At 60.6% G+C, this 13,221-nt stretch overlaps 1 protein-coding gene across 1 annotated transcript in view; it reads right to left on the bottom strand.

Moving 5' to 3' along the window:
* LOC139829534 (uncharacterized) overlaps nucleotides 1–13,221 on the bottom strand; it is a 40,395-nt gene that overhangs the window by 1,550 nt on the left and 25,624 nt on the right. The window contains exons 2-3 of the mRNA XM_071817584.1: nucleotides 998–1,204; nucleotides 408–585 (exon numbers count right to left, since the gene is read on the bottom strand). Of these exons, the coding sequence (XP_071673685.1) occupies nucleotides 408–575 (168 nt within the window). The 5' untranslated portion in view covers nucleotides 576–585; nucleotides 998–1,204. The remainder of the gene's footprint in view (nucleotides 1–407; nucleotides 586–997; nucleotides 1,205–13,221) is intronic.

Here is a 13,221-nt window from a genome sequence, read left to right as displayed (position 1 = left end):
ACAAGGAGCCGCTTGGGCACACGGGGCATTTCCCGGTCCCCAGGAAAGGATTCAGTCGCCTTCTGGAAGATCCGCAGCCCCCGCGGGGCCCTGGCCTGACCACCCAGCTGTCCTGGTGTTTCTTCCTCCACGGGGTCTGATTCGGACTTTTCCTTTCACTTCCTATTACCGTTCCCCTCGTCTTCTCCTCCAGCCCTTTCCCGTCCTTCACCCCGCATCTCCCGCCCTGTCCTTCCCCGCTCCGGCTTTCAAACATCCTCGTTCTGATGTTTAGCAAGGGAGATGTCACCACGAGACACTGCGAGGCTTGGAGATGGCCCCGAGATCAAACCCCTCCATGTAAACAGCCCAGAGCGCTGGCGGGGTGCAGCAAACAAAGTGCAGGTCAGGATGGGACACGAGCGAACCTCTGACCGGTGACGGGCGGACGGGGCTGCCCCAGCGCCCCAGCCCCTGCTGCAGCACCGCGGGGCCCGGGGCAGGTCCGTCCTGGTCACCTCCTCCATGTCACGCCTGTGGAACGCGGTGGGGAGAGCCGGTGGGTGCCGGTGTCCCCGCCGAGGACAGGAACCCATGCCAGCTGCGCTACAGAAACCAAACCCGGTGAGCACCAGAGAACAACAACTTTCTTAATTTCAGCTATTTATGGAAATATCCGTTTTGCTTAGATTATTTACAAATACACTTATCACAAAACCCAGGAGCAAAAGGACCCACGCAGCCCCCACTCCTCCACGCAGCTCTGGAGATGTTTTGCCAAGCGAATCCCCTGACAGGTCAAACTCTCCATCCTCCTCCTCCCCTTCCTTCCACACCAGCACCGTTCAATCGGCATTTGGCATCCAGCACCCCAGGCTCAGCGCCAGGCACACGCCAGGTTGGTGCAGCATCGCTGCATCCATCACTGTCCCACCCTCCTCCCGGGCACCGCTCCTGAGCCTCCCGAAACACTTGGTGCAGAGGCACCGCACGGGAGCCGAGCCAGCGCACAACTCACCGCTCCCGAAGAACGAGCTGGGCTTGCTGCTCCCCGAACGGGCCCCGTCTGCTGCTGGTGGAGCTGATGCATTTATTTTCATTACATTTAATCCGGGGATATTCTTCTCCTCCCGCCCCCCGCCAGGCTGGTTGCTGAAGCAGCGGGGCTTGGGACACGAGCCACCTTCCAGATGATTTCTCATTCGGAGATGCCAGGTCCGTGTTCCTGTCCCATTCAATTAACATAGAGGGAGAAATGGGTTGCACTGGAAGTCGCTGGGCTCTGCCTCGCCACATGGCACAGAAAACTGCCCCGAGCCTCCTGCTCCCGATCCCAAGGCGGGAACAGCGGCACTGGCCAGAGCCACCGTGCCCAGAAAGAACGGAACGGAACAGAACGGAACAGAACAGAACAGGGGTGCGCCAAACCTCCGGGAGATCCGCCCTGGGGCTCCGGCTCCCCAGCCCGGGACGTGAACGGCCCAACATCCCCTGGACCCGAATCACCCGTGGAATGCATCTCCATCTCCACCACCGGCTGCGCCTGCTTCTGAAACAACAGCTAAACAACCTCCCTCCCCTGGGCCGCATAAATCACCCGGACGGGCTGAAGTGACACAGGCAAACGGCCGAGGTTTGAAACACTTTTCCTGGCCAGGGATGAAAATAAATTAGATAGGAGCCAGAGAAACGCTGTGACCGGCTTGGCTGGCAGCGCCGGGCAGGGCTGGGCACAAAGAGCCGTTTGGGGCCGCGGTGGACGGAGGATTCAGCAGAGCAGGTGCTGCTCCTGCCCGTGAGGGGTCCCTGGCACCGCCCCCACGCAGCGCCTGCAGCACCCCCAGCGTGCGATGACCCGCACAAACCGGCACGGGAAGCAGGGAAAGCGTTAGGGCCAGACAGAACAAAACACTTGTGTGATCAGTGCTGAATTATGTAGCGCCAGTTACAGGGGAAATATCTTTGAAGACTAGATTTCCCATTGTGAAGAATTGCTCGCTGTTTAGAAGCGCACTAATTATTCCTTTAAACAAGGATGAGCTATAAGTAATTTAAGGGCTTTATCACTCACACTTAGCAATAATGTAATTGAGTGAGTGGCAATAAATAAATCCCAGAACAAAAGGAAGGTGGCAGATTTCCCTCCGGGAGCGAGCGGGGGCGCGGGACGGCACTTCCCGCGGTGGCTGCGGCGGCGGGTGAGGAGGACAGGGGGTGGCCCAGGGAACGCGGCCCCCGTTGGGGCTGCAGAGGAGACGTCCGGCCCCGTCCTGCCCGCGGCCGAGGGGCTGGTGCTGAGCGCCCCGGCAGACCCCGCGGCTCCGGACACCGAGGGGCGCCCTGTGCCGGCCCTGCCCATCCGCACACCCGCGATCGCATCCATCCCAACCGCGTGCTCGGGGTGGCGCTGAGATTGCACCCGCTGAGCTGCTCTCGCTCAGCGCCAGGAGGTCCCTCCCGCTCGGCCACGCCACGGACGGGAAAGAACAACAGCCTAATCCCGAATTTCCCACCCTGCTGTCCACACGCGTCGACTTTCAGAGCCTTTCAATGGGGTTTTCCCTGCTGGAACCCGGGCTGGGCTACGCGACCAACGAGAACGCAATGAACTGCATCTCTCCCCCAATAGTTAATTCTCACTCATTGCACTCTTAATATTCAATTACTATTTATGTAACGTGCAGCAAAGGATTATCCTATTAAACCTAAATTAAGTGCTTCTTTCATTAATTAATACATCTTATTTCAAGTGCTGCCAATGTTTATCCCTGGCAACGTAACATTTAAAACCCAAACGCACGAATGAAGGGAAGGGAGCTCGTTTGCTTGTTGCTTTTCCATTTGCCCAGAGATGCTCACGTGTTATGGAGCCCATGCACCATTCAGCAGCGGCTCGGCACCAGGGACTTGCCCAGAACAGCAGCAGAGCAGAACCCAGGTGTCTGGAGGCGGTGTCTGGTGTCCCTTGGGAAGGAGGCACTGGAGGGTCGGCCCCTTCCATCCCTCTATTTCCTCCCTTTCAGTTTTAACGCAACAAGGAGTTCTTTCCCCAGCCCTATGTTGCCTTCCCAACCTGCTCCGCCGGGCATGGACACGCGTGACCCCAGCGCTGGTGTCCCTGGGGACCCCGGCTGTCCCCGTCCCACGGAGCCATCAGCGCGGTCGGGTCCCCGCGCGCTGTGGGGTGGGATCTCGGCAGGACGCGGTTTGCCGTGGGTGCTCAGCGGGTGCTCAGCGGTGCTGCCGGGAGAACCTGGTGCTCATTCCAGCCCTGAGCTCCCCGGAGCCACAGCCCAGCGTTCCAGCCCTGAGCTCCCCGGAGCCGCAGCCCAGCGTTCCAGCCCTGAGCTCCCTGGAGCCGCAGCCCAGCGTTCCAGCCCTGAGCTCCCCGGAGCCGCAGCCCAGCGTTCCAGCCCTGAGCTCCCCGGAGCCGCAGCCCAGCGTTCCAGCCCTGAGCTCCCTGGAGCCACAGCCCAGCGTTCCAGCCCTGAGCTCCCCGGAGCCGCAGCCCAGCGTTCCAGCCCTGAGCTCCCCGGAGCCGCAGCCCAGCGTTCCAGCCCTGAGCTCCCTGGAGCCGCAGCCCAGCGTTCCAGCCCTGAGCTCCCCGGAGCCGCAGCCCAGCGTTCCAGCCCTGAGCTCCCTGGAGCCGCAGCCCAGCGTTCCAGCCCTGAGCTCCCTGGAGCCGCAGCCCAGCGTTCCAGCCCTGAGCTCCCCGGAGCCACAGCCCAGCGTTCCAGCCCTGAGCTCCCCGGAGCCGCAGCCCAGCACCACTCGCCCTCCGTGGGGTCCCCCGCGGGACAGACTGGCCCAGAGACCCACAGCACCAGCAGCAAGCGCCGGGAACCAGCCTGAAATCTAAATTAAGTTGAGAGCCTCTTTTCGAAACAAATTCCTTCTCCAAGAACCCAACCCAGACTTCATTATAACAACTCAATTATACAGGAGGCTGAGCTCCAGCGCGCTCGTGGAGACAAGAAGTTCGCCGCGAGTATTTCACGCTCCGCTCAAATTATACCTTCCCTTCAGCACAAATGGGAGGGTTGCTGAACAACACACATTTCCCCAACGCTGCTCGGAAAACAAATTACAGCACCGTCTGTGCAGAGGCAGAACCGGAGCTTCTGCACCAAGGGCGTCTGTCCCGGGCTGGACTTGGGCACCGGTTCATCCCCCCCCGGAGCATCCCCTCCCTTCCCAAATTCCACCTCCACACAACAGCAACCGGCACCCCCAGCAGGCCCAGGGACCCCCTGCCCCAAAGCCCAGCTGACGAACCACGAGCGTGCAGCCCCTGTCCCTTCTCAGAAGCACCGGGGACGGTTTGGTCTCGTCCCCGCTATCTCGGTTTCCATCAGAGCAGCAGCTTCCCCTGGGCTCACAGGGGGGTCACGAGATTTCATGTTCTTCATAGGAATGCATCAAACCGCCTCGGGAGAAGAACACAAACCACACAACCCGCAGGAAATCTTCCTGCCTGTTATTTTCTGGGATGGAGGAACGAAAAAAATGAACCAAAAAGAAGAAGAATTTACAGGTAATTTCCTTGTCAAAAGTTCCACTCTATAAATACAATCAAGATAAGGCTGACACTGCAAATAGCTCCTTTTCTCTCCTGAATGAATTATTCAATTCACCACTGATCCTCTCTAACTGCTTTATAGCGCCTTCTGCTTCCCCTGTTTATTTTACTTTATTTAGTTCTGTGGAGAAGCGCTGCCAATAACTGGAATGAACGCGGGCAGAGGCAGATTGGGCACGTCCCCCGGCCTCATGGCTCCTGCCCGGTGCCAGAGCCGTCCCCAGCTGGAGCAGGCGGCACCGCCCCGGGTGTCCTCTGCCCCATGGCAGCGGCAGCAGGGCCGTGGCCCCATCGCCGCTGCCTTGGATGGGGCTGGATTCTTGGGAGAGGTTTCTCCAGGCTGTGCAGAGCCCTCAGCGCCAGGGGAGCTCCGTGTGCCCGCATTCCCACCCCAAATTACGGAGGAAATCCCCTCTGGCACCCGGGGAACGGTGACAACGCTGCTGAGCTGCAAACCAGCCCCGAGCGAGCTGCACACTGCAGGTTCGGAGCTCAGAGACAGCCAAGCGCAGGGAGATCCTCCCTGGTCACGTCCCATCACTGCTCGACCCTGGAGAGCTGGCAGCCCGGGTTACAGAGCCCAGGTTACAGAGTCTGGGTTACAGAGCCCAGGTTACGGAGCCCGGGATTCGCGGCCCCACACCTGCCGAGGAGCTTTTCACACAGCCAGAAACCCCAGTGATTCACGGCTCCACACGGCTCCCAGTGCCACGCCACAGCGCCACGCTGCAGCCAGCGCCGGAGGATCACAGAATCACCACTGCTGAAGAAAGGAAAACCGTAAACAGAAAGAACCACACGACTCCTCAACCGCAGCAAAAGCCGATAACAATCAATAACAATCCTCCTGGCGACCAGCACCGCTCCGCCGCGGCCGGGACGCTGAGCCGGTCACACAGGCAGCGTCGGCCGGGCCGCGAGCAGCAGCCTCCCGGGGAGGTTTGAACGTCACAAACCTGAGTGTGACGGGGGCAGAGGAGCGGAAAAGGGGAAAACCAGAGCAGAAGCCAGACAAACAAGATCTCGTTCTAGTCATGAAACAAATCACGTGGGGTTTTATTTTGTCCCCAAGAGCAGGTTTCAGCCAGGGCCACGTTTCTTTAGGTTATTGATTAGCGATTAGAGAAGTGTTTCAGTGTTCCAGCTGCTGCTCCACCGCGTCCCTGTGATTCCCTCCACAGATCCATATCCACCTGCGGCGGGGCCGGGAAAGCGCGGCCCACGGGGATGGGGAACGCGGCTTTCGGACACGGCCAAATACCTGGAAAGGAGGAGAAACAACCTCGATTCGACCCAGCGGGAAGGACCCTGGGTGCTGGAGAGGACGCTCCTGGGCTGGAGCTGGGGGGCGGACTGCAGAAAAGGGCGATGGAGACTCAGAGCCATCACACCCCAGCGCATCCCCGCCAGGAGCCGGTAGAGGAAAATCACGAGCATCCCCACGGAAGGAGAGGCCGGAGCCCTTCTGCAGCAGCAGCTCTCAAACCTTTTATTTGGTTCCTTGTAAAAAGGGGAGCTTAAAAGGAGAAGAAATAACAAACAAACTGATTTCTCTTCAGATAATTCGCAAGGGCTCCCGGTGCATTGTGCGCGCGTGCCTTTATCCAGCAGGCAATTTGATGAATTTCATAGACTGCTTTTGTATTGCTGCTTGCGAGCAGCATCCTCTACGGAAATTGTGGCTGGCTTAATGCTCTCTTTAGCACACGGCGTAATTGCCCCCCGCAATTTGTTGCCTGGAAAGGTTACCAGAAAATAAAGGAAGGGAGCGAAGAACGACTTTGTCGGCTGGGGAGCAAGGGAGGGAAGACAGCGAAAGCTGATGGAATTTGAAATGCAATTTATTCCAGGTCAAGGCACGCAGTGGCGGGGCCGCGCAGGCCAGTCCCGCGCCCACAGCCCAGGCTTCCCCGGCACAGCCGGAGCCGCGGCCGATGCCATGGAGCTTCTCGCTCCGCACGGACGGGTCCGACAACCCCGGCTCCGCGTGTCCCTGCGCCCCACGGCTGGGACCCCGCACATCGCGCACACCCGAGCGGGGATGAAACACACGGGGGGTGAACGGCAAATCCAGAGGAGAGGAGGAGGAAAGCCCCGGAAAGGCTGGCGCGGGGGCACGGGCAGGACGGGGAGGACGGGGAGGACGTGGGCACGCAGACGGCAGGCACTGTTTATTAATTTTCTGCTTGGCTGCGTTCGGTGCCATAGCTCCGAGATCATGGAGCCGCTCCACACTCTATTAAATAATTCAATCTGCGAAGAATCCAAGTGTGTAAGCGAACACTCTTATGCGTCTTAAAATTTAATTGCAGAGCTAAACAAGATTAAGTGCAAGGAAGACATAAAAGATACGAAAATAGATGCCGTGGCTTTTGTTTCTCTCGCTGCCCCAGCCCTGCGCAGGAGCCTTTCCCCATTTCTCACACTCCGCCTCTGAAGAGCCCGAGCCTCTTTTCATCCGCCCCCCCTCCTCTTGTTCTATTTACAGCTGTGTTTGCAAGCAGCAGGCTCGCAAATCACTTAATATCCATTAGAGCAGCTCTGTTCACCCTGCGAGGCTCCGGCTCTGGCAGCCGCTCCGTGATAAATCCTCGTGTTGGAGGGTTTAGGGAACGAGGCGCCAGCGCTCGCTCCGGCAGCCCCTGCGCAGCGGAGCCCCTGCCCGGGCCGCCGGCTGCTCCCGCTCTCCTCGCCCCTTCATCCCCGCCGTGCCCACACACACCCAGCACCCACAAACCGGCAGCCAGGAGGGTAAATTCCGGCTCCCCCGCTCCAGGCCGCCTCCCCAGACCCAGGGACAGCAGCACTAAAGCACCCCCGTGCCCTGTGCCCCTGCCCGGCCACCTGCACCAGCACGGCTGGCCTGGAGACCTCAGACACGGGGTCTCAGTTTCCCTGGGAAGAGGCAGCGAGCCCGTCCCGCGGGACGGGGCAGCAGAGAACCCAGCGCTCCAAGTTCTAAACTCCGGACTCCATCCCAGGCAGAAGCGCACGTTAGTCACGGCCGAGGTGACGAAGAACAGCCTGCGAGGCTGCGAGCGCAGATGTGAGCATCGGAGATGGCTCAGAACACCTGCGAGTGCAGAACACCTGCTCCTGCCCCAGCAGCGACTGCCAGGGCTCCCCCGGCAGCCGCGCTCACACCTGCTTCCCGAGCCCTCGGCCACCGGCACCGCGCGGCTCTCGGCCACCGGCCCGCAATGACCCACGAGGGGGATTTTGGGGTGCAGACACAAGCCTGTAGGGAACATGGGGCTGAGCATCTCCTCTCCGTGGCTCCAGCCCTGCTCCTGTTTGCTCACAGCTGCATGGCGGGGATGAGGGAGCTGAGCATCACCGGGGAGGGCAGAGGGGGGAGAAGGAAATACAGGATAATTACAGGGGAATCAGGTCAGAGCCCTCCTGGGGAACGGGAGAGCTGCCCAGCCCTGCGCCTGGGGGCAATTAGCATTTCATGAACTTCACCACTCTTAACAAAGTTGTCACGAATGAAGAGCCCTGCACAGGGGAAAGGGAACACCTGAAACACCTTCCATGTCAGAGGGGACAGCGCAGGGCTGTCACCTGTCATGCTGGGCTCCATCACCTCCTGCCACAGCAGGACCTGCTCCCGAACCAGCCCGGCTCACCCACCGCCATCACCGCACCGGGAGCCGCTCCGCGCCCCGGCCACCCCGGCACCGGGAGCTGCGCCCCAGCGCCACGGGAACGCGGCTTTGAGCGGCGGTTTGTAGCGCTGGCAGCGTCACCCCGGTTACAGCCGCGCGCGGCGGGAACCATCGCGTGTCAGCTGCTTCCCACTGGCACGCACGGGAGCCGTACAAAATGCCACCGCAAAAATAAGCGTCACGCAAAGCTGGCGCGCGTTCACCTCCCTGCTGGCAGATCAATCGGAAGCCTGACTGTGCGGGAAAAGCAGCTCACACACCTCCCGCGAGCCCGCCCGCACCCAAACCGGGCTCCACTGGAACTTCGTCTTTGCTGTCACACGCGGGCTTGCAGATGTGTTGGCAGAATTCCCCTGCAAAGGGCAAGAAGTGACACCTAAGGCTACTTTGTCTTCATTTGCGTAGCTGCCGGGCTTTCTGTCGCCGCTGGCTGCGGTGGCACAGGCTGGTGGGGATGCAAACCGCCACAACCCCGCTCCAGCTCTCACCGCTTGCGACCCCATCAGAAGGTCCCTGAGACGGGGGGGTGTTTGCTGGGCGGGGGCGCGAGCAGCAGACACAGCAGCAAACGAGCTGCAAGCGAGCGCCCGAGCGGCTGCACGAGCGCGTGGCCGAGCCGGCGCGGTGACGCGGGGCACCCAGCACGCTGGTCACACGTGGATGTCCCCTCCCAAAAACGTCCAGAGGTGGCACATCCAAAGCCACACACACGTCCCTGTGTGCACCCCGCCGGTGACAGATCACGGTTATAACATTTATAGTGATTGACGGACGGCGCAGCAACAAGTGAATTAAACAGGCGCTTGCTCCGACATGAGTGGCGGTAAATGTCATAAAAGATCAACCATTATATTCCGAACGCGGCTTTCCCACCGCTGAGCGGAACCGATGGAGGTGATTTAGTGGAAACGAAGGCTGCGGCGAGCACACGGAGCGCTCTGTGGCAGGGCCGCATCCTGCTCAGAGCACCGCACCCAGCACCAACACCCAGCACCGACACCCAGCACCTCGGATCTGCCAGGTACAGGTCCCAGGTCACCCCCTGGGAGCAGAGGACCCTCCCACCCCCCGAATCAGAGACACCGCGCACCGACCCCTTCCAGCTCCATTGCAGGCAGGGTACCGCGTCTCCTCCTTTCCCCGCGACACGAACACCGGACTGGGAGCGACGAGACCAGCAGAGCCGGTGTGAGACGTGAGACCCACCTGTGACCGTTCCCAAACCATCACCCAGGACACCCCAACGCCACCAGCCCCCAGGACCCGCCTGCCTCGGAGCGTCAGGAGCCAGCCGAAAAACGGGCGGCATTTCACCCGGCACCTCGAGCCCCGCGGCTCTGCCCGCCCCCGCACAGCACGCTCCTCCAAAACACCCCCCCAAAAATATCCGTATTCCGAGGACACCTGCCCCAAAAGTAACGTTATTTTCCAGTAGTGCCACTTTAAATCTCAAGCAATTGAAAAACCAATTTGCACTCAGAAACATTCAATTTGTTTGCAGGTGTTTTCCCCTAAGCCGCGCAGGGTAATTGGGGCTGGCAGAGCACGCGGGGGAGCCCCAGGCAGATGCCACAAAGCTCGGCTGGGCCGGGACGGCGCGCGAGGCGACGGGAGCCGCGGGGCCGGGCAGCGCTGCCGCAGCGCGGGGTTCGTTCCTCTTGTCAGACGAACGGCCGGGGCTCAGCGTGCAGACCGGCCCGGCGTGGAGGGACGGCCCGCTCCTGGGGACACGGCGGGGATGGCGCGGACAGCGAGGGACAGCGAGCACGGAGACGGGTGCTGAGGACATTGGGCTCTTTGCCCATCTCGGAGATGGGAGGTGAGAAAGTCAAAAAAGGGGGAAGAAGCCAAGGGGTCCCGCGCAGCCGCGAGCGAGGAGGAACGGGCTGACGGCAGAGCACGCAGGTTAATGAGCAATCAACGCATATTTCAATTAACTGTTCAGCAGTCACTAGGAAGTCCCACATGCCTAACGCCACGAGTTCGAGCTACAGGGGATGGGAACTCAGGAACCTCAGCTCTTCATAGAAAGAGCTCAGACCAGGTATTCCCAGAACCTACTGCAAGAAGACTCAGTGAAAAGCCTGAACTTTTGTTCCAGGAGTTCACCGATTTCTGTTCTTCTCCCACCTCAGTAACACAAACCAGCCCCAGTTCTCCCCGTTTTCTGTGCAAAGCCGGGCAGCTCCGTCCCGCACAGCTCCAGCAAGAACCCGAAATCCAGCTCCGTCTGCCCCTCCTGTTATTCACTCTCAGACCAACGACAACCTGCAGCATCTCCCGCCGCGCCGCCGCGTTCCCGGCGCCGGCAGCCGCCTGCGTTTGCCACGGGACGGAGCGGGGCCGGCAGCGCTGCTGTCACACGGACCGCTACCAACAGCCACTGCTGCCGGCACGAGGTGGCACGTCTGGGTCTGGACTGGGATTACTGGCGAACCCGGGAGGCGCTCTGCTGAGCGACGAGGGGCACGGAGCACCCGGGGCAGCCGTGACGATGGGGACGCTGACACGCAGCCTGCCATGAGATCTGCTCTTCCCAGCGAGAAGGAAGAGCGACTGACCCACAACCCGACTCATCCATCAACTTAATCGTTGTCCTGACACCCGGTACCCCAGGCCCTCACCTTCCAGCAACTGCTTTAAGGTGTGCAGCTATTGATCCTGCACCTGCCCCCGTGATTGGAGTCTAAAACCTAATGCCTGAGACGTCCAGCCAAGCCCAAACCTCTCAAATCATCTTGACACGTTTAGGAGGTGCCGGGCGCTTCATCCTCCCCGGTCCGATATGTAATTATGTACGTGTCACCATGATGTAGGTGTTTGGCAGGGCAATAAACCCCAGGGGCCATGACAGCGGCCGCTGCCGTTCCACGCCGCCCGCGAGAGCGTTGGCTGCCAATTTCTTTCTGTAGTTAGACCGGGGGAAACGGAGCTCAATAAAGCAGCGTGTGGATCACAGCAGAAAGTTTGTCTTGAAAAACAGGTGGAGCAGATGCCAGAGTTGCTGTCAGCCCCGGCCTGGGCGGGTTTCAGCATCACGCACCTTCTCCCCTCCCAGCTGCAGGGCTGCGCCCCGCGAGGGCTCTGCAGGCGAGAGCTGCCCAGGCAGCCCGGACCGCAGGATCCCACCCAGAGCACAGGATCCCACCCGCACCGCAGGATCCCACCCAGGCCACAGGATCCCACCCAAACCGCAGGATCGCACCCAAACCGCAGGATCCCACCCACACCGCAGGATCCCACCCGCACTGCAGGATCCCATCCAGACCACAGGATCCCACCCAGACCACAGGATCCCACCCAGACCACAGGATCCCACCCAGAGCACAGGATCCCACCCGCACTGCAGGATCCCACCCGCACTGCAGGATCCCACCCAGAGCACAGGATCCCACCCGCACCGCAGGATCCCACCCAGAGCACAGGATCCCACCCGCACCGCAGGATCCCACCCAGGCCGCAGGATCCCACCCAGGCCGCAGGATCCCACCCGCACCGCTCATCTCTGCACAACGTGGATTTCGTTCTGCTTTGCACAACAGCAGCCCGGCCCCACCAGACCCGGTTCGGACACTGCTGTCCCTTCCCTCCGCACACAGATGGGGACAGGTCCGTGATCAGCCAGGCAGCGCATCGCTGGGATCCGGCACGGCTCCGGCACACCCGGCACGGCTCCGGCACAGGCAGCAGCCTGGAGGGGCTGCAGGGCCGTGGCGAATCCCCCGGCAGGTTCCCTGGTACCCCCAACCCGAGGCTCTGCCGGCCGGGCCGGGTGCCCGCGGGGCCGCTCTCGGGGCTGGTGTCCCCAAAGGGCACGGACTGTTCCCAGCAGCTCCGTTCCTCCCATCAGGGCTCAGAAGCATGATTTTTCTTACCTAATATATCTTCTGCTTGATGAGCTGTCGATGGCAGGAGGATTTAATCTTCTGTACCCTTGCTCTCTCCCAAATCCACTAAGGTGAAGGCACTTTATTACAGAACCACTCAGCTGTCCGTTCCTATCGATCACGCCTTGGCACGGGTGACCTTGGATCGATAGGCTGCTGATCATTCAGTGCGTGGTTGCCCACATCGGGTGCCCGCCGGGCGGGCAGGGCAGTCTGCCCAGAGCCCAGCACGGCTGTCCGGAGCTCGTGGGCACCGGGACCCAGCGCTGGGCTCCAACACCAGCTCGAGACGCTGGGGCTCGCAATCTGGGCAACATCGGTCTCTTCCTTACGCGGATTCAGGCGCTGGGTTTGATGGTTTCCAGTTTACACACCCACGTCCCACACGCAGGCTCTGTCCCCGGCAGCATCACCCTGTTGGGGTGCAGACCCCCGGCTCTGCCCATGGATCCCCCCAGGTTCGCCTCTCCCACCCCGAGATCCCCGTCAGGAAAAGGGCAGCAAGACCCACAAACAGTTTGCGATGCTGCTCCCCAGCCCGAGGCCGTGGGCGATTCCCTGGCTTTGCTCCCCAGCCAAAACCCCTCAGTAACCGGCTGATTCATCCCCTCCAACCAGCCACTGCCTCACTTTTTAATCAAACCCCTTCCTTCCCTTCCCCTTCTGGAGCCAGAGCCATTTTTCTATTACGCCCTGATTGATCAAGCCCTCGCGAGCAGGCTGTCAGCATCTTCCTGCTACTTCATTTCCAATCCCCGCACAGCAGGTTGCTGGGCTGAGCCCGCTTGCTCCAGCAACAGCAAACAGATACATAAATGCACACAATTAAGGAGAGAAGGCAGGGGGAAAATTGATCCCACTTTTGATTTTATGCCCCCAGCTCAAAACCCCGTATCAAAGAGGGGGAGCAGCCGGCGTTAACCCTGGAACACGAGCAGAGCGGGAGGACACAGAGGTGAGCCCATCGTGCTGCTCAGTGCAGGAGAAAGCCTCTCCATCCTTGCACCGTGCAAGAAAAAATCCGGAGAACAGGAGAGTCTCCAGGGCTCCGGCATAGCCTGTGCTAATGAGTTGTTTTCCACTGTAAGAAACAAGCAGAACAAGCACA

The sequence above is a fragment of the Patagioenas fasciata genome, chromosome 21, assembly GCF_037038585.1.
Source record: "Patagioenas fasciata isolate bPatFas1 chromosome 21, bPatFas1.hap1, whole genome shotgun sequence".
Classification (NCBI taxonomy): Eukaryota; Metazoa; Chordata; class Aves; order Columbiformes; family Columbidae; genus Patagioenas; species Patagioenas fasciata.
The sequence above is the reverse complement of the archived record's forward strand: the minus strand, read 5'-3'. Positions and strand labels throughout refer to the sequence as shown.